The sequence below is a fragment of the Pelophylax lessonae genome, assembly GCF_965119305.1.
Source record: "Pelophylax lessonae genome assembly, chromosome: 3".
In the NCBI taxonomy this organism is placed as follows: domain Eukaryota; kingdom Metazoa; phylum Chordata; class Amphibia; order Anura; family Ranidae; genus Pelophylax; species Pelophylax lessonae.
In genome coordinates this window covers 624,422,928-624,444,478 of record NC_138770.1, presented here as the reverse complement: position 1 = coordinate 624,444,478, position 21,551 = coordinate 624,422,928, and the positions used below count along the sequence as shown (strand labels likewise).

Genomic DNA, 21,551 nt, shown 5'->3' with positions numbered 1-21,551 from the left:
CCTGACTAGGCAGAAAAAATGGAGTGCTTATGGCTGAGAGTAGGAGTATACCCCCTGGGACTGCTCCATAGGCGTAGTCAAGCTTCCTCTATCGTTCATTGACGGACGCAGTGTCTGATCTTCATATCAGTAGGGTTATACTGCCCCCCCCCCCCTACAGGAGTAGGACACTAGGCAGAAAAAAGTTCTGACTATGCCTATGGGCAGTCCAAGGGGTATACCCCCTCTCTTTCTGCTATAGGATGTCAGTTTTAATCTGCCTAGTCAGGAGTAAGGACCTAGTTCCTTGCTGGGATCTCTGGTCCTGGCAAAAGTTTTTTTTTTTTCTAGATAGTTTTTTTTAGTTAGCTTTTCTCCGGATTATTTTCTTTTCCTGAGAGATTCTACAAGCAACTATGCCGGTGTAACATTAAAAAACCATACCTCATTAGAATTCCATACCCTCGTCACTTCCTGTCAGAAACAGCTGAGCAGCGTAGCAGTGCGCATGCTCAGAACCCCGGATACATCATTGAACAGCAGAGAAGTTGACAAGTGCGCATGCTCGGAGGGTATGAAATTATCACGGTAGTGTGTGTAATGTTATACTTGCGGCGGTTACATTAAAACAGTTCGGCTGCAACATGGGTCATCTCCGCTCCTATCCCTGTCACTTCCCTGATGTCGGCTACTAAATATAAAAGCGGCGGCGGGTGTATGAAATCTAAATGACGGAGATGTTGGCTCCGTGATCCGCTTTTATATTAATTAGCCGAGATCAGGGAAGAGAGAGGGGTAGGAGCGGAGATGACTCATGTTGCAGAGGAGCTGTTTTAATGTAACAGCGGCAAGTGTAACATTTACACACACTACTGTGATAAATCCATACCCTCCGTAGGTGCACTGAAAGTGACGAGGGTATGGTTTTCTCACGGGTATGGTTTTTTCACGGAACACCGGATCTGGGCAATGGGCTGCATATATAGATCCAGTGGTCACCCCAGCCGGCCAGTGCGCGTGCGCGCAGACCTCAGCTCCGCGCTAGGTCGGCAGCGACATAGTTGGATGGGGGACTGGCCCTGCAAGTTAAACCTCTCGCCAGGTCGCATTCAACCGGGTCTAGGCCCAAGTTACAGTGTTCCTATTCAATGCGAAAAAGAGAGATTAGCTGGCGCTCTGTTCCAGTGTAATGCGGTCAGTGTGAGGGATGTCAGATTCTCAATAATACAATAAAATACTAGGAAAACACAGGGGTTACCTATATAACAATGGCAGGAATAGTAGTAAGTCCATAAGTTAGATGAACCGTAGAGATGGGAGGTGAAGTGAATCTGCACAGAGGGCCGGCTCCACCACACAGGAAGTCAGTCTGTGAACAGTAGAAAAGAGAGAACGGCGAAGTGCAGTATTAAAGTCTAGGCACATAAAAACTTGGCAACTCACAAGAATGAAAGATGTGATCAGCTCGATGCGTAGTCTGACGGTGAGGTGTCCTATCATAGCTCCACTGCCGAGAGGGAGGAAGAGAAGGAACAATCTTTTTCCGGTGGATGGATTCGGAGGACAGGGAGATGCCGGCTACTGTCTTCCGGGACCGGCTCGTTCTCTCGTGGCAGGCTGGAACGCAGGCTGGGACGCAACGTCAACTGTGTGACATCAGCAGGGTTAGATTGTACACAATGCGTTTCAGAGCATGCGCCAAGCTCATACGGAGCATGCGCGCTCTTTTCTCAAGTGTTCAATACCTATTGAACACTTGAGAACGAGCCGGTCCCGGAAGACAGTAGCCGGCGTCTCCCTGTCCTTCGAATCCATCCACCGGAAGGGATTGTTCCTTCTCTTCCTCCCTCTCGGCAGTGGAGCTATGGACACCTCACCGTCAGACTACGCATCGAGCTGATCACATCTTTCATTCTTGTGAGTTGCCATGTTTTTATGTGCCTAGACTTTAATAAAATACTGCACTTAGAGGCGCTTCGCCCGTTCTTTCTTTTTTACAGTGTTTCTATTGGCCGATAGCCCCCTACTTCGGCAGAGAGGGGTTCTGTCAAAAGGTGGCGCCCGCTTGTTCCTGGTATGGTGATTAAACTTTCCCCCTCTTCCCCTGTCGGATTTTGGGATGGACGTGGGCCCTTCCCTAGGACAGTCGGACCCTCAAAACCCTGGGCTCCCTTCTGTCCTGTCACGCACCCCCCCCACCTACTTGCCCCCCCCCTACTGGGGCTGTTTTGGGAGTTCCTGGAGGCGTTTTCTCTGGTGGTGCCCCTCCCTATACCCTAGTGCTGATTCTCAGATCTTTCTTTCTGGATCAAGATCGCTGCGGACACGTGCTGTGCAGACGTTCTGGGTCTCCTGGTGCATTTTTGGTGTAGGGTGGTGAGTCTGGGGGGGTCTCTCTTTCTCTCTGCGGGCGGTCTTCAGTGCGCTCTGCCTGACCTCATGGGGCGCTGAAGCGCGGAGGGACGTTTTGAAAGAACAAAAAAATTTCTCAACTTTTGCTAACGGGATTTCCTGGTGCAACATGGACCCTACAGAACATGTGTCCCCACCTGACCCCCTCAAGGAGGCCGCAGGGCCCTCTGGATCCCAGCTGTCCATAGATGCACTTTCGGCCGTTCTGGAATAGTTTGTGTCCCAGGTGGAAGGGGCCTTAAAAGGGCCAGGTGCCAAAAAACGCCCTCCGCCTTACCCTGCCTCATCTGATGTGTCAGATTCTGATTCAGCCACCGCAGACGCGGGTCTCCCTGCCGGGTCTACTACCTCGCACCCTGTCTCCTCTGTCAGTGAGGATGACATCTCTACCTCCGCCACAGCGCAAGAAAAGGCGCTGGTGGACGAACTGATTGTATCTGTGGGTGAGAGCCTAAAAATGGAGCACACAGCTGCCACTGGAAATATGAGGCACAGGTTACGTTTGGTACTCACAAGCCATCCAGAGCGGCAAAGGTTTTTCCCTTTCCCGTGTATTTTGACCACATGCTCTAAAAATAATAACGCCCAAAGCGTTCCCCTGGGGTGCTTAAGCGGATTGCTAGACGTTACCCCTTTGAGAAGTCCCTTATAAAGAAGTGCGCCATCGCCCATATGTGGGGTGGGGGGACGTCTTTGCCGATTTCCGGACCTGTGGCTCTCCAGGATGCAAGACAAATGGGTTCAAGAGGTCGTATGGTCCGGTTACAAGATCGATTTTTGATCCGTTCCACCGGTAAGGTTCTTCCCTTCCTAAGTGTGACTGTCCCCGGATCGCTTACAGGCTCTCCTTGGGGCGGTACAGGACCTCGTACAACAGCGACTAATAGTTCCGGTTCCGTGTGTGGAACCTTTTCAAGGCGCTTATTCAAACCTGTTTATGGTCCCCAGGAAGGAAGGAAGGAAAGGTGCGTCCAATCCTGGACCTGAATGCACGGAGTTAAAAAAATTCAAGATGAATTTCAATCGCACGGTGGTGGCTTCCCTACATCAGGAAGATTTCTTGGCCTCCATAGACATCAAAGATGCCTACCTTCACGTCCCAATAAGTGCAGGACATCAACGGTTTCTCCGTTGTGCCGTGGGAGAGGATCATTATCAGTTTGTGGCGTTAAACTTTGGTCTCGCCTCTGCTCCTCGGGTCTTCACAAAGGTGTTGACCCCGGTCCTGGCACTGTTACGACAGCGGGGGATTTCGGTCCTGGGTTACTTGGACGATCTGCTTCTCCGTGCAGAGTCTCCCACGGTGCTGGTGACTAATTTTGGAGATCACCATGAGAACTCAGAAGGAGTTCAGGTGGATTCTGAACCTTCAGAAGTCATCCCTGGTCCCTTCCATAAGACTGGACTATCTGGGTCTGACTTTGGACTCGTCCACAGCCAGGGTGTTTCTTCCTCCGGAAAACTCCAGACTGCTATTCAGCTGTTGCTGTCCTGCAAATGGTCGTCCCTTCGGACCTGTATGAGAGTTCTGGGACTGATGGGGTCGTGTCGTCCTTCGAGGCGGTCCTCTTCACTCAATTCCACACGAGAATCCTCCAGAAGGAAATCCTTCTCAAATGAAACAAGAATCCAAATTCCCTGGACAATCAGATCCAGCTGAGCCAGGTGACCAGCAAGTCCCTGATCTGGTGGCTTTGGTCTCCGATGCTCAAACAAGGGAAATCCTTCCTTCCTCTATATTGAACAATTGTCACCACGGATGCCAGTCTGTCTGGGTGGGGAGGGGTTCTCGGCAGGTTTTCAGCTCAAGGAGTCTGGTCCCTGGAAGAATCCAGGTTACCAATTAAATGTACTGGAACTGAGCGTGATCACACTTTGCCTAGTCCATTGGACCGAGTACCTTCAGGGTTGTCCAGTGCGTATTTAATCAGACAATGACACGGCCCTGGCCTAGGTCACTCACCAAGGGGGCACCAAAAGTGTCCTTGCAGCCTTGGAAGTGGCCAGCATCCTCCGATGGGTGGAACGATTTGTTCCAGCTCTCTCCACTGTTCACATTCCAGCAGTGGAAAATTGGCAGGTGTTTTCCTCAGTCGATAGACCTTGGATCGAGGGGAATGGTCTCTCCGTCCGGAGGTGTTCCATCAGTTGTGCCTTCGTTGGGGCACTCCAGTTGTAAATCTGTTGGCGTCCCGGTTCAACAGAAAAGTGCAAAGGTTTGTGGCCCGCTCCTGGGACTCTCTGGCAGACGCCAGGGACGCACTGGTGGCCTCAATGGGGTCATTATCGGCTGATGTATGCCTTTCCTCCTCTCAAGTTGCTGCCAAGACTTCTTCGCAGGATCAAGGCGGAAGGGATTCTGATCAATCCTCAATTTTCACGATTCTCTGTATACTGATTGCATTTCATTTGATCATCCTAGTTACAGCTTTATTTCAAATGGTTAACAAATATATATATATTTATTTAAAATAAAAAAGATTTTGAGCATCCTGATCTTCATTCTAAGCAAAAAAATAATTGTGATTCTCATTTTTGTCAGAATTGTGCAGCTCTAAGTTGTGCCCAATGAAGAATGTCCACAGCAATGTGCCATCACTGTCTAAAGCCGTTTCTTGCAACACATGCTTCTCTAGCTGTTGTAGAACAAGTTCCTTAGTGGTGGAGCAAGCTGAAACTTATGGCCTTACAACAGCTGGAATGCCAGAAGTAAAAAAAAAAAACTGGTGAATGGTTATCAGTATGTGTCTCTGTGAAATGTTCAGATAGCATTCAACATTCCAGCACTGCCTCTTTACTACCCTCTTGGCAATGTTAATGTGTAAGCATTTTTTTCTTTGTAAGGAGTGGTTGTTTGCAAGTATAAAAAGTACAAAGAAGGGTCCTACATAAGAGCAGAAATCACAGGATGCCTGCTATTACATTATTAGTCAGAATGGGTTCTTCAGCATCCTTTTCTGATTTAGTTTAATTTCACTACTAGAGCCTGTTTCTATTAAGTCCCGGAAGATTTTACCCCCTTCCTGACCAGGGCCTATTTTTCGATTCGGCACTGCGTGACTTTAACTGACAATTGCACGGTCGTGCGACGCTGTACCTAAACGAATTTGACCTCCTTTTTTCCCACAAATGGAGCTTTCTTTTGGTGGTATTTGATCACCTGTGCGATTTTTTGATCATACGCTATAAACAAAAAAAGCAACAATTTTGCAAAAATAACAATATTTTTCACATTTTTTTTTATATGAAATTCCCCAAACAAAATGTAAAAATCTAAATTTTTTAACATTTTTGGGCAATTTGTTTTCTGCTACATATGTTTGGTAAAAAAAAAATCACAAGCGTATTTTGATTGGTTTGCGCAAAAGTTATTGCATTTAATAGCTAAGTGTAAGATTTTTTTTTTCATTTTTGTTGTTTTTTTTTTACGAGTAATGTCGGCGAGCTGCGATTTTTGCGGGACTGCGAAATTGCGGCAAACAGATCGGACCCTTGACTGACATTTTTGACACTTTTGGGGGTACCAGTGACATTACTACAGTAATCAGTGCTATACATATGCACTGTTACTGTAAAAATGACACTGGCAGGGAAGGGGTTAACTTTATTGGAGAAGGACGGGTTAAGTGTGTCTCTAGGGGCGTGTTTCTAACTGTGCAGGGATGTGGCTTTACATGTAACAGCAGAGATCAACGGTCCTACATAGCAGGACAGTTAGATCTTTGCTGTTACACAGGGAAGAATGACAGGCGGCTTTGTTTACATTAGCCGCCTGCCTTTCTCCCTTCACAGCGGACGATCGCGAGTGACCGGCGGACATCGGGTCTGCCGGTCACACGCACGGAGGTGTCCGTGAACTCGCCGGGGCGGGAGCGTGCTCGCCTGCTATTGGCTCCCAGGCTAGTGACATACCGGTACGTCACTTTGCCTGGCAGGGGCTGACCGCCGCAGTATATGTACTTGCGGCGGTCGGCAAGCGGTTAAAGCTGAACTCCTGGCGCAAACATGTTGTTGCTGGTGCTTTCTTTTCATGCTTTGAGCAGATTTGTTCTCCATTGGTTTCACCAGTCTGTAGTTTAGGGGAGATTAATTTGCATTATTTAAATCACAGGCTTTATTTCGATACATTTCTTCTTTTTTTTTTTTTTTTATATACCAAAGGCTGTTGTGCCCTCTATTCCCACAGCCACCTTTCTTGTAACTTCCCTATTAACGCTCTGTGTAAGACATGTGCCCACTTCCAAGGCTGCAATTGACATGCCTTGGAGTCTCTGACTCAGCTCAGCCTCAGTTCTGGTTTTCACTCAACTCCTGCTCCCCCCTTATCTTTTTCCTACCTCCACCCATAGCTCAGAGCCTAAAGTGGAGGTATAGCAGCTGTTTTTACAGTTTCCTCTACCGGGAATGTAACTGTCACATTGGTTGTGCTCAAACCATCCAATAGCTGGTGTCCCAACTGATCACATGTACAGCATTATGGCATTTGAAGATTAAAGCGGAGTTCCACCCAAAAGTGGAACTTCCGTTTTTGGTAGTAAAAACCCCCTGACATGCCACATTTGGCATGTCATTTTTTTTTTTGGGGGGGAACGGAAGTTCTCCTCTCCCCCTCCCTCCCTGCAATCTTCTGGGACATGTCAGAGGTCCCAGAAGATTGCCGGCCAATCAAGACGCGCAGCGCGACTCGCGCATGCGCAGTGCGTACCTGGCTGTGAAGCCGCAAACTGTCACAGCCGGGTGCCCACACCAGTGATGCCGGCGCCCCTGAGACCAGAGGGAAGAAGATCGAGGCTTCAGGAGGCCGCATCGCTGGACCGTGGGACAGGTGAGTGAAAAGGCTGGAACTCCGCTTTAAACAGAGGCCAAGATGGCAGCTTCCTTGGCTGAAAACGATAGGATTCACGTCCACTTCAAGCCTAGTACACACGAGCTGAATGCCAGGCAGTTTCTATTAAACCAGCCGACATTCAGCCCATGTGTACTGCAGTTGGCTCGTTCGGCCAGCTTCTGTCTTAGGGGGGCATGACCTTGTCTGATGGTGGCCATCCCCCTGCCAGAACACAAAAGAACAACAGGGGAGATTGCTGTACTAACATCAGATAGTTTAGTTACACCTAGCTTCTTCTGAGCTCTTTTTTTTTTTTTTCATTCAGCCCTGCTGGGTTCATGTTAAAAATGTTAATAAACCTTAACATGTTCAGTACCAGATTTGTGTCAAAAATTGTCTTTATTTTTTCAAAACTTTAAATGTACAAAATGTCGGCCGATACCGGTGCTTTGTGACCAAAATATCAGTATTTGCCCTAAAAAAACCATATCAGTCTATCCTTAATTTAAACCAAACTATGAGCAAAGCAGAGCTGACATTAAAAGGCTGTTGTGAAATTAGTTTTTTCGGCGAAGGCTGTTAAATTGCTTTGTTTACATTTTTTCTCTGCTTTATTTGCAGGTTATTAGAGGATTGTTAAAGTTTTGGCCTAAAACTTGTAGCCAAAAAGAGGTAATAAATGTTTTTTTCTTTTAATTTCAAAAAGTTGCATTTAAGAATCTTCACACAATTCGCACATTGTAGTCACTATTGTATAATGACATTTTTCTTTTGACACAGGTGATGTTTTTAGGTGAAATAGAAGAGATTTTGGATGTAATAGAGCCAACTCAGTTTAAAAAGATTCAGGAACCCCTGTTTAAGCAAATATCAAAGTGTGTGTCCAGTTCTCACTTTCAGGTAGGTGGAGTATAATAAACTGGGACAAAGACACTGCTGTGGGAACTAAAGAATCTAGCAATGAAGGAAAACATGCCCTAAAGCGCCCTCTGTCTGCGGGCATAGCAGTTTTGTTCATTCACGACTACTGTTTTGTAACCAATTTAAGAATAAGTGCACCATTTGGGGGGGGGGGGGGGGGGGTTGTGGTGGGCATTGGAAGTCCATGTATTACCTTCCTGATTTGCTTTTCTGCAGCTTGCTGTCCTAAAATAATCCAGCATTTATTGGATATCACAGGCGGATTGGACACAATGCAGATAAAACCAGAGGCCAGCTCCCTCTACTGGCTATATCCCTGCACATGCTTGTTTAATTTAGCTTTGTCTATGTGTTTATCAGTTTGTTTTCTTTGGTTACAGGTACCTTTCTACTGGTTTGTCTTTGAAGCTTAAGTTTAGTTTAAAGTGGAACTTTAGTCAGAAATTTATATCCTGCTAGATCAATTCTGGCTGGCCCCTTTTGCAGCTATAGCTATGTAAAACATTAAAAAAATAAGTGACTCTGCTGTTTAAAATCCAGCAATACACTTTCTCACCCTGCTCTGCGCATGCTCAATTGATCTCTATTAGGCACTGTGCTGAATTTGTAGAGATAAATCTGCTGACAGACTAAAGATTTACTGCTGTTTAGGGGCTCTGGGCTTCAGTAAAATGGCAGCCTCCAACGAGAAGAAACCGGAACAGTACTGGAGGCAATTTACAGCACAAACTAATTTTGGTAGCAGAATTATTCATGTGGAATGTACATTGTTTTAAAGAACATTTTTATTTTTTCTAAGTTATGGGTAAAGTTCTATTTTAACTACTTATGGACCGGAAGGATTTACCCCCCCCCCCCCCTTTAATGACCAGGCCATTTTTTGCGTTTTGGCACTGCGTTACTTTAACTGACAATTGCACGGTCATGCGACGCTGTACCCAAATAAAATTGATGGATTCTTTTTTACCCCCACAAATAGAGCTATCTTTTGGTGGTATTAGATCACCTGTGCTATTATTAGTTTTTAAGCTATAAACAAACAAAAAGCGGCAATTCTAAAAAAGAAAAAGATTTTTCACTTTCTGCTATATAACCTTCCCCAAATAAAATGTAAAAATCTTATTTTTTCATAATTTTAGGCCAATTTGTATTCTGCTACATTATATATTGGTAAAAAAAAATCCCAATCAGCATATTTTGATTGGTCTGCGCAAAAGTTATTGTGTCTACAACTAGGGGAAAGATTTGTATTTTCATTTATTTTTTTAACTAGTAATGATGGCGATCAGACGAGATCAGGCGCGTTCAGGGTAATGTGGTGATTTATAATATGGAATATCTGGGAAATAGGGAAGAGCAACAACCTAAAAATATGTTGGGAAAATGGGAAGATTTCAAAAAATCTGATAAATATCTGGAAATCTTGCTTGAAGATACAGGATAAATACTAGAACTTGGTTTAGATTTGAGACCACATCGAAAATGGGAAATTAATTAGTAGATAGGGCATGGGGTGGGATAGGGAGGAGTTGGGTGGAGAAGAATATGGGATAAATTTGTACTGGTAAAAAAAAAAAAAAGTAATGGCGGTGAGCAGTGATTTTTAGCGGGACTGCGACATTGCGGCAGACAGATCGGATCCCCAACTGAAATTTTTGACACTTTTGGGGGGAGCAGTGACATTACTACAGTAATCGGTGCTAAAATTATGCACTGTTACTGTAATAATGACACTGGCAGGTAAGGTGTTAACCCAGGGGCGATGAAAGGGTTAAATGTGAGCTTAAGGGGTGTTTTCTAACTTTCAGGGGGATGGGCTTTGTGACATCAACACAGAGACAGAGTAAATCGGAAGTGACGCAGTTTCTGGGTTACATTATCGCAGGCTCGATTGAAGCTGAATCCAGCTTTGTTTGGGACTCCAACCAGCCGGCGTATGTGGCGGCTGGTTGCTCAGGTATCCCGGTGGGATGGGAGACCCTGGCAGAGGGGGGGGGGGACGTCCCCTCCCACTCGCTGGGATAACAGCCAGGCATCATCCCAGTACAACTACTGTTTCAAGCCGACGTACAGGTACCTCGGTTTATGGGAACTAGTTAACAGAAGCTGTCTGTTTGACCGGCTTCTGTCAAATGGTCCTGCTGGAAAACCAGCATTCGACCATCATCTGCAGCCAACAGCTGTAAGCGCTGATCTATGTATTCTGATGGTGGGGAGTTCCCCATTGTCAGAATACAATAGCACAGCTGGGGAGATCTCTGCATTCACATCACTTGCGTTGATGCAGGGATGAGGGTTTTTTTTTTTTTTTTTCGTTTAGCCTTCTAGTTGGGGAAAAAAAAAACTGCATACCCAGCTACAGTTGGGGGCATTAAAACTCTACAAAAGAAATTGTTTACCCACAGAGGGCAAGGCCCCACTCCACAACATGTTGGCAGGGGACAGGCTTTTCTACTCTGGCTGTGGCTGCTTTTTGACAACTTCCCGACAGACCCATAGCAGATATTATTGCTACAGGGCGGCCGTTATGCGCAGGACCACTTATATATGCATGGTTCTGCGCTTCCGCCTAGGAGGCGCGTGCCGCTTCTGCTGTGATTACTCACAGTAGAAGTCGATCTGCGGGTGCCAGACAATGGATGTCCACCGGCAACCACTGATCGTCGGGCAGATACACATAACATAGTTCTGCCTATGTAAACAAGGCAGAGCTCCGTTCTGACAGGGGAAAAAATGTTGATGGATTTTGTGTCCTTTCAAAGCAGGGAATAAAATCCATCACTTCCCTTAGTAAAAGCAGATCACAGTTTACACAAAAACACTGGTTAAGCACAGTGTCAACCCTTTGATCGCCCCTGATGTTCAACCCCTTCCCAGCCTGTGTCATTAGTACAGTGATAGTGTCAGTATTTTTAGCACTGATCACTGTATTCATGTCACTGGTTCCCACAAAGTGTCAGTGTCTGATTGTCCGCAACATTATCGTAGTCCCGCTATAAGTTGCTTATCGCCGCCATCATTAGTATGAGAAAAAAAAATTCCAGAATATATACCATAGTTATTAGATGCTAGATAGTTTGCGCAAACCAATCAATATACGCTTATTGGGATTTTTATGTAGCCGAATACAGATTGGCCTACTTTTATGAAGAAATTTTGATTTTTTTTTTTTTTAACTTTTTTTGAGTAACTTTTTTTTTTTTTTTTTTGTAGTGCACAAAATCTAAAACTCTTATTTGTGGGGGAAAATTACTTAAATTCTATTTTGGGTACAGCGTTGCATGACCACACAACTGTCAGTTAAAGTAACTCAGTGCTGTATCGCAAAAATGGGCTGTCGTGAAGGGGGTGGGGGGGTAAATCTCCTGAGGTCAAGTGTTTAAGGAAAACAAACTGTAAGACTTTGCACACCTTTTTGTTTTTATACTCCTGGAATGTATTTAGAGAATTCAACTGAAAGTTCAGTTGAGGTTTAAGTAATACCTATATATAAATGAAAGGGTTTCATTCCGTTCACCCGTGAAAATGCAGGAATAAATGATTTTTAGGAAATGCATGAATGAGTGTCGGCTTCAGCCAAAGCATTGTAGCAATGTAGTTGTATGACACAGATGACTATTTTAAGTATAACAGGTTATTTACTTACACAGTGCAGAGATTGTCTCGTTTGCACTTGACTGACCAAGGTTTGGGAAATATTCATTGTTCCCATTCTTTTCTGCAGCTTTGTTCTGCCCACATTAAGTGGCTTTGCTGTAGTTCTACATAGCCCCTTACATTCATTTTTCTGTGATTTGGCTAGAATCTTACAGTGGGAGTTTCCACTCGGAAATCACCCACTGTATCTTGTGCCTGCACAATGCAATTATTGTCTAGATTATATGATTAGAGAATTGTCTTCCAGTTAAATTCTGATGTGAAATATTACAGTGAAATGTTCTGTGTGGGTCACTCCATCCATAATTTGTAATTCTCTGTTGTGCAGGTTGCAGAGAGGGCTCTGTACTTTTGGAACAATGAGTATATTCTCAGCCTGATCGAGGAGAACATTGACAAAATTCTACCAATCATGTTCGGTAGCTTGTACAAAATCTCCAAAGAACACTGGAACCCGTAAGTCTATTGCAAACTTCAACAGAATTTCGTTTTCTTAAAGTGAGATTTCAGATTACATTTCTACAGACCGAATTGTTAGGGACAAAAAGCGCATCGATTCCACCTTGGGCATGCATGTAGCTCTCTCTTCTGTAATAGTCTGTTGATCATAGCCCATTTCCAGGTGGAATGGAGGTTCTAATCTTGGGTAAAAAAATCCAAACCATAGGGGAGTTTCTAAAAGTTTGAAGTGTATGTGTAGCCATTTTTTAAAAATATTTTAGATAGGGAAGTGTTCTAACCCAATGTCATTTTTTTTGTTCTTAGGACTATTGTAGCCCTGGTGTACAATGTGCTGAAAACATTCATGGAAATGAACGGGAAACTCTTCGATGAACTTACAGGGTCCTACAAAGCAGAACGGCAAAAGTATGTTGAATGTAACCCCTAATGTTTTCACCAAAGACTCATTAAGAATAATTGTATAATGCACAGAGTAACGTTTCCTTGCTAAGAAACCTTAAACTCATCAATGTCGTCCTCATCCGTTTTCTAAACATAATCCTAGTCTTCTGCTGGACATCCCCACATACAATAATTGCATCCCTGGGTGCAAATTTAACCACCTGCGGATCGCCCACCCACATTGTATTGTGAACTTCCCTTAAGATGCAGAGAGGCGTACCCGGACGCCGCTGCCTGCCTGCTGTGATTGTACACATCAGGAGCCTATCAGCAAGTCCCAGCTGCGTTGTCCTGACGGTCACCTTACTTGGTGATTCATAGGTATAAGGTGGTGTTTCAACCCTGTCAGTCATTCCTTCCTAAGGTTGTCTCGGGGTTTCATATGAATGAAGACATTGTGCTACCATCCCTATGTCCTAAGCCTAAACATCCTAAGAAAGTTGCCTTGCATTCCTTAGATGTGATCAGGGCGATTCGAGTGTACCCTGACAGTGACTGAACCGATTAGAAAATCAGATTCTTTGTTTGTTCTTACGAATGGGCCTCATAAGGGGCAGGCTGCGTCTGCTGCAACCCATTTCCAAGTAGATCAGGCAGACAGTGGTGCAGGCCTATTCTATTAAGGGTCAGGTTCCAACCTTTCCCTCTTAAAGCGCATTCTACGAGGGCTCTTAGTGCCTCCTGGGCCGTCCGTCATCAGGCGTCAGTGGTTCAGGTTTGAAAGGCGGCTACGTGGTGGTCTGTGCACACATTCACAAAATTTTATAAGGTAGATGTACTTGCATCTACGGATGCAGCATTTGGCCAGCTCAATGTGGTAAATTAATGCATTAAATAATGCGGTAATTACCTCCTAAATAAAGCAACGCATTTGGTGTTTACCGCTAAATTCTTAGTGACGTGACATTTCACAACTGACTACCGCATTTTAGTTGCCGGTATGCAACTCTTAGTGAATTAACCCCATAATGTCAATATAAGATTGTTCGCCGCAATAATGCAGTACCGCTAGAAGTCACTGATCGCCACAATTGCTAGCATTAAAAAAAAATATGTATATATAAAAATTCCTGTATATATACCATAGTTTGTAGACGCTAAAACGTTTGCACAAACCAATCAATATACACTACTTGGGATTTTTTACCAAAAGTATGTAGCGGAATACATATTGGTCTAAATTTATGAAGACATTTGATTTTTTAAATTTTTTATTGGATATGTTTAATAGCCGAAAGTAAAAATTGTGGGGGTTTTTTTTTTTGGATCTTTTTTTTATTATAGCGCAAAAAAAAAAAACCCCAAACTGTGGCATTTAAATACCAGCAAAAGAAAGCTCTATGTGTGGGCAAAAAATGACATAAATTTAATTTATATACAGTATTGCCTGACCATGCTATTGTCTGTCATTTAAAGTGACGTTATGCAATCTAGCAAAAAATGGCCTGGTCATGAAGATGGGTAAATCTTCCCAAGGTCAAGTGGATAATGTTTCATATCCTTGTGTTTATCAGAGAGAAGAAAAAGGAGTTGGAGCGTGAGGAGCTGTGGAGAAAGCTTGATGACTTACAAATGAATAAGGTCTTGGTCGATCAACAGAAGAGTGCTTTAAGTGTACAGAACAATACAAGTGCCAAATAACCCACGTGACAACAACCTCTGCTTCATAGGCAAACTTTTGTACATTGTTTTTTTTTTTTTTTGTTTTTTGTTTTTTCTGAAAATGTAAAATAAATAAAACTGACATTGTCCATATAAAACAAGAAAACTGTTTTTACAGGGAATAGCATCCCTTGCTGAATATTTTCTGGTCTGTGGGAGGGGGCATTAATAAATTGCGGTGCAACTTATTGATGATCTTCCTAACAGGCAATTATTAAAGTGCACTTGTCATTTACAACACAGGAGACAGTCATTAAAGAGGCAATGTTTTTAAAATATCCATCAAACATTTTTGTGAAGGCCAGGAAATGTTTTAATGTACTTTATTTCCTATTCATATCCATTTTCAGAGCCACCTCTTCCCAGCCTGCCTGTCAGCTAAGAGTTTAGCCTCTGGTGTTCCCTGTCCTTGATTTTATTTTTCATCATAGCAGAGCCACCTCCTCCCTACTCCTAACATTTGATCTTATCACTTCTTTCCTCACTGACATCACCTATCTTATAAACTAACAATTATGAAGATCCATAATCACAGAAATTGCATGTTTGTTTTTTTTAAATGCGCCCTGAGCTTAAACCTTAAAACCTTAGCTTTCAATGCTCAGAAACCAAACTATATTAGATAAAAAAAAGAAATAGCTGTATATAAAACATAAAGCTCTCAAAGTGTGCATTCGGTGTTTAGGATTGTAGTAAAATAAAGTGCAGCTCTATCATAAAAATACAGGTCCTTTAAAATAGTCTTTGAAATGTGTCCAGTTAAACAGCTCATTGAAAGACACCTTGGATGTGTTCAAGATACACAACATAGTGCCAGAAAGGAAAGTAATCCTCCACCTTCACAGTAGTGCACAGAACCTCTTACTGCGAACTATCGACCACTTTGGAACAAACGGTCAAAAGTGCTCATGTATTCAATAGGCATGGCCCGGCTTCACAGGATCCATGTTCTCTAATGGTTGTAAGTTAGGGGGACACTTTCCACATAAAAAGGATTGCTCCGCCAAGGTAAAAACCAAAGCCTCCAGACCATACAAATAAAAATGAACAGAGAAGCCTCATAGTGTAGTAAAAGGCACGTAAACTTTTTTTTTTTTTGTCACATAGCTCACAGTGGATTAAGCATTTCACTAAGCATAAGTTTCAAACCAGCAAGATGGCAGTGGTCCTTGTACGCGATGACGTCACACGCCTTCGCTCCACCCAACACGTTTCATTCTCATAAGACGGTAAGACTGGAGTGGTTTGGAGCTCAAATGTTCACAATACCTGAGCTGGAAGCTAGCTGCTATGTGTATGTGACCGCAGAGACCCATTCAGAATCCACAGATAACCTGTTTGTATATTGTTACATGTCCTTCTCACCCTCCCCCTCCAGTCCAACCTTCCCTTTCGTCACGAGCATCACCTGCGCCACATGGATAGCAAATGCTACTCTGGCCACAGGTTCTTCTAAATATCACTTAAGTCCCCTTTTACACTTGTGCAAACTAAAAGTCATACGGTTTTCCCGTGATTTTGACTGGACTTGAAGCAATGCCTGTGTAATCTTGAGGTCTATGGATCTCAAAACACATCAAACAGATATGAATGGTACTCATTGAAAATCATGGAGTACAACTTGTCTTGCGAGTTTGCATTCCCAAGTTGCAGGAGAAGTCGCACAAGTGTGAAAGGGGCTTTGGGCATGGTTTTGGCTGAAGGACAGGTTAATCCTATGTAGTCTGGATGTCTAAGACCCTATTCACACTTTTTTTTTTTTTTTTTTTGAGCGATTTGCGCTTGATTTTGCACGCCCTCTTTGGGTTTGTCATCTGAAAAGAAGCTCCGGCTCCTTTTTGGACGATAAGCGTTACACAACTTTCAAAGGTGCGATTTGCAGTAATTGCTATCTGACAGTCACAGCAGAATTGCATTGTGTTTGTGCTCCTGTTACAGAATAATGGCACCCAACAGTGCGTTGCCTTGTGCAGCAATCGCCACGTGATTCTGCCCACATCTCAAATCGCGAGCTGAACGGGGGGGGGGGGCTATGTCATGTCGGTAATTTTAATGGAGTGAGGCTGCTTTGAAAATGACGGTTTATGGCAAATGAAGCTTTCTGCAGAAGTAACAAGTTTATTTTATCTAGATTAGTCCGCTTGTCCTGCCACAGTGTCCTCGCAAGTTTCCAGAGTTTCCAGGGATTGAATAGGCAGGCTTCAATTTATAAAAAAAAAAAAATAATGTTCAAGACTTTACAGTACTGTCTTCTCTGTATTCCTGTGACAGGTACTCTTTAATAACCACCATGCAAAAGCATAAATGTGGCGTTTTGTGCCCTGCTGATTATTTTTGTCGGGGTAGGGGACACAGTACAATTTTTTAAACCTGTAATATGAGTGAGATAATTCTGGGAGTGGTAAGGATTATGACTTGAATAATATTATATATATTTTTTTTATTGTGTTGCACATAGTTGTATTAGTCTGCTATGTACATTTTGTATTTGGCATTTTACATTGCATTGATCTGTTTGCAAATTTTCCGTTTTGGCACTGGAGTGTATCTGATTTTTAGCGGCAGCAGCCATCTTGTCGGCATGCAGCCTGTCAGTTTGTAGGCATGGTCTTTGATGACTGTCTTGGACAACAGTGTGCATTTAGATGGTTGCTTTCACAGTGTATGGAACAGATGCACTTTGAGGAAGGTATGGCTCTGTGCACTGCTGTTATTTCATAAATAGGTACTTTTTGTCTGCCTACAATAAAAAGTCCTCTGTAAAGTCACCCTGTCTCAAAAATTAAAAAAATTAGCAAAGTTTTTTTTACCCTGTAAAGAGACATCGAGTGGATTTACTACAATCTGGTGCAGCTCTGCATAGAAACCAATTAGCTTCCTGGTTTTATTGTCAAAGCTTAACTGAACAAGCTGAAGTTAGAAGCGGATTGGCTACCATGCACAGCTGCACCAGATTTAATTTGCACACTTCAGTTTTAGTAAACCAACCCCGCAATACCTACCTGATCATGAGCTATTGTGCCCAGAGAATCCTCTTCATCTGACAACCTTCTGTTGTGTCGTATTTCTGGTCCAGCTTCAGTGGCTTCTTCTTTCTGGCCCTTTTTAACTTCAGGACACAGTTCTGAACCTAAGGCACTTGGCAAAGGTAGTGTGTTGGATGATGAGGATTCTCCAGGCACCACAGTTCTTGAATAGAGCACAGATGGGCAGCAGGACAGGCAAGCATAAGATAATTTGACTTCTTTGTAGGGTAGCATTCTTTGCTAGTTTTTTTAAATTTTGCCACAGGGTCACTTTATTGTGAATTCCTAGCACTTAGTCTTAAGCTGTCCAAATATGAGTTTTTTTTTTGTTTTGTTTTTCTTTAGCCCTGTCGAGCTATAATCTCATGTCTTTTGGCACCAGCAGATACCCCCCAGCCAACTGATATAAATCAAAGGACCGAAAATCTTATTTTCCTGATATAAGCTGCCAGTGACTGACTGCACCCTCTCTTCCCCAATCTCTAAACAAATATGTGCAGAATACATGAACTTGTAATTTCTATAATGACTAGAGATGGCAGGTCTACCGGTTCAGTCTCAAAGAATGGTTGAAAGGAAAGGAGTACGGTCTTCATCCCTGTAGTGGAAGGGTCAAAATATCTCTTCAAGAATGAAACTATTGCAGGACATGCCTGATGTTAACATTGTAGACTTCTGAGAAAAGCGTAGAGCTTATCCCATGAAAATGAAAAAAGATTTCTGGAGGAATTTAGTACAGATAACTTCTCCAGGCTCCCATAGGAAGTGACATTTTCACTTTTTGATCAATTTAGGGCTAGTGTACACAGTAGTATTTCTTTTTTTTTTTTTTAAGACCTCAAAGGCAGTTTTTAAATTTTGACTCAAGTGATACGCAACATTGTACACCTGATGTCAAATTGATAAAGCAACCTTTTGAAAATCATGCCTGTAAACTTTAAAGCCCCACTGGAGTTTCTACCAAAAGTAAGTACATGAACACAGGGTGTAACCACACAGTAACTTGTCAAGATCTTACTGTTTATTTCACTGGCGCTGGAGCGTCTTTTGGAAGAAATCTTCCTGTCCCCCAGGGATTCAGCTGCAAAAAAAGTAGTTTTCCTTTAATGACTTCCAGCCCAAACAGATTTTTCTTTAGCTCAAGCCTAAGTGGTTCATTGGAATAGGATCTACAGTGCACTTTTGAATACTTGTGCTGCAAATGCGATGTAATGCAAAACAAGATGCTTTCGTTTTTTATTCTTCACACAAATGCATGTTTTTGTTTTTTGTGTATTTTTTTTTTTTTTTTTTTTTAGTGTGTGTAAAGGCAAAACTTTAAGTAACTTTACCTTCTTGGGGAAATCTCAGATTTTCTGCTGTGTTTCCAGGACTGGAAGTGAAGTGAAATCTCTCCAGTAGCACAAATACAGCAAACAGTAACCTGATGTGTGATTTAACCCTTTATCTAAAACATCAGTAAAGAAAAAGTTTGGCTATACATAAACTTTACTATCATGCTGAAAATATCATTGATATGCTGTAACTAATCATAAATTGCCTACAAATGGTATCCAATTCAAGCTGCTGAATGCTTCAGTATAAGACATTGTTCTAGGCCACAGCAGGTTTTTACTCAGTTACATTTCGAGCGGTTTTCCATGAATTTCTTTATTTTTGAAGCCTAATGGACTATTTTTACACCAGCTGTTGACACTTGTGTAGTAGGTATGATTTGAGGATTTAGAGATACTTATAAAAAGAGTTAAAAAAGATTAGTCTTATAAATTCTATGAATAAAAAAAAATTGCTTTAGTTCTCCGGCCTTTTTTTTTTTTTTTTTTTTTTTTTTTTTTACTTGCTATTGGCTAAAATGAATCTTTGAGACACTATGGGATATTGCAGGCAGCTTTAACTTCACTCCATCATGGTAACTGCTATTGGCTGTCCCCACAGCTCCCAATCATAAACCAAGACTGGGAGCTGTGTCTGTGCACTCTCATCCCTTAAACCTCAGTCGCCATGGACGCATGTGTGTTAAAGCCCACTCCCCTTGTGACACATATGCATTATGATTGGCAAGAGGTTAAATAAAAACTTTCCTGTAGGTTTATAATGGTTTAACTGTTTAGACCAGGGGTCTCCAAACTTTCTAAACAAATGGTCAGTTTACTGTCCTTCAGACTTGAATATAAACGCTTGTGGGTTTTTTTTTTTTATAAATAACAAACATGTTATACTTACCTCCTCTGTACAGTTGGTTTTGCACAGGGCAGCCAGGATCCTCCTCTTCTTGGGTCCCTCGTTGCTGCTCCTGGCCCCTCCTTCCTATTGAGTGCCCCCACAGCAAGCAGCTTGCTATGGGGGCACCCGAGCCAAGCTAATCAGGAGGGAGAGTCCCGGACAGCCAAGGGACATCGCTGGACAGAGAAGGCCCTCAGGTAAGTATTTGGGAGGCTGCTACGCCCAAAAGGATTTTTATCCTACTGCAAAGAATGCACGAAGATAAAAAAAAACCTTCTGTCTTTACAACTCCTTTCAGGAGTGCCAGACTGTGGCCTTTGGGAGTAGTAAAGATACTAACATCAGTGGGAAAAAATGCCATATTGTTTCAGTGGGAGTATTTGCGCCCCATTATTGGTGTAAGTGGGAGGATCTTTTCCCCATTGTTTGTGTCATTGAGAGGAATTGTGCCCCACTATTGATGTCATAGGGCTCCATCGTTTCTGTCATTGGAAGGATTTGTGCCCCATTTGTTGGTGTCAGTGGGTGGTATTGTGCCCCATCGTTGGTGTCGCTGGGAGCAAATGTGCCCCATTCATTGGTGTCAGTGGGGGTAATTATGCCCCATTGTTGGATGAAATAGTGCCCCAAAGGTCAGTTAAAAGCAAGCAAAATGTTGCACCTGGGCCACAGTTTGGGGACTACTAGTTCAAACCAATAAATAGAGCCTATTTATTGTATTATCTCCTGTTCTGAAGCTGTTAATGCAAATGAGTTGATCTTTGTTAATCCATAGGCATAGGATTTCTATGCCTTCCTCATTATACCATCATGACTGACATGTAAAGAATCAAATGGTTTGTATTTCTCCATGTGTAATACTGTTAGAGGCATGAGGGCTCCAAACTTCTTCAGTGTTTTTTTTAACACAGGCATGGGGCCCCAAAAATATCCAGTGTTTTCTTTTTTCTTACACAGGCATAAAGGGCCCTAAAAATATTTGTTTTGAAGCTACATTGGGGGTTATGAGATGCGTGCAGTTAAGATGTAGATCGTGATTTGATATTTCTTTTTTATATTAGATGCAGATAGTACTTTATGGAATTCCTCTCTAAAATTTTAAAGCACCAAATGCTCAGCCTGTGACATCATCAGCAGACCAGCTGTTTGCTATGGGTGTGAAAAAAATAAAAAAAGGTTTAAATGTATATCAGTTAGTTTAGCCTGTAGCTGAGGCAGGGGTTCATGTGTAATTGTGGCCCATAATAATAAAGAAAACTTGCTTTGGTAAATATGAAACTTGGGTTTGCGGTTGTTAACACTTCCCCTTTGCTCCTTTTTTAATAAACCGCCTCTTAGTTCATACAATAGTGTTAAGTAGAGCCGGGTCATGTTGGCACCCTAGCACAGCTAAAGTGGACTGCTGTTCTGTGACTGACTGCTTGTGCAAGTAATGTTTAAAGCCCACCTATGGGTTTTTTTTTTTTTTTAACATGCAGTGGGGCTTGTTCGTGCACTTTTTATGGGTCAACTGCTCGTTTTGTCTAGGGGTGAGCAGAAAGCTTATACTCTTTGGTCCTCTAGAAAACGGTGCTCCCCCTTTGTCTAGCAATGGACTGTTCCTGGTCTATGAAGCCTGCTCTGCACAAGATGACATCAGGAACAGTCCACTATTCAAGACCACTGGAGTGCGGGGGTGCTGGACTGGTCTTGTGCTCGGAGGATTAGGTAAGTATATCCCCGCTCTCCTCTCCCCTGAAAAAACGGGCAGTTAACCTGTGGAGTGTGGGCACAGCCCCACTGCATGGGGGGGGGAAAAAAGCTTTAAATTATCTTATTCAGTCCTGTGGACACTCATTTCTGAACTCTTCTAGATTAAATGCTAGTGATAACATTCCATAATCTGGATTAGAATGTGACCGTAAATAAGCAAATCTTGATCCATGTATTTGTTTTTTCTT

General features: G+C 42.9%; 1 protein-coding gene across 1 annotated transcript in view; it reads left to right on the top strand.

Annotated features, from left to right (window-relative positions):
- PPP2R5A (protein phosphatase 2 regulatory subunit B'alpha) overlaps nucleotides 1–14,417 on the top strand; it is a 229,891-nt gene extending 215,474 nt beyond the window's left edge. Inside the window, exons 9-13 of the mRNA XM_082252330.1 lie at nucleotides 7,841–7,891; nucleotides 8,000–8,119; nucleotides 12,126–12,253; nucleotides 12,563–12,664; nucleotides 14,215–14,417. Of these exons, the coding sequence (XP_082108456.1) occupies nucleotides 7,841–7,891; nucleotides 8,000–8,119; nucleotides 12,126–12,253; nucleotides 12,563–12,664; nucleotides 14,215–14,341 (528 nt within the window). The 3' untranslated portion in view covers nucleotides 14,342–14,417. The remainder of the gene's footprint in view (nucleotides 1–7,840; nucleotides 7,892–7,999; nucleotides 8,120–12,125; nucleotides 12,254–12,562; nucleotides 12,665–14,214) is intronic.
- The last annotated feature ends 7,134 nt before the right edge of the window (nucleotides 14,418–21,551 follow it).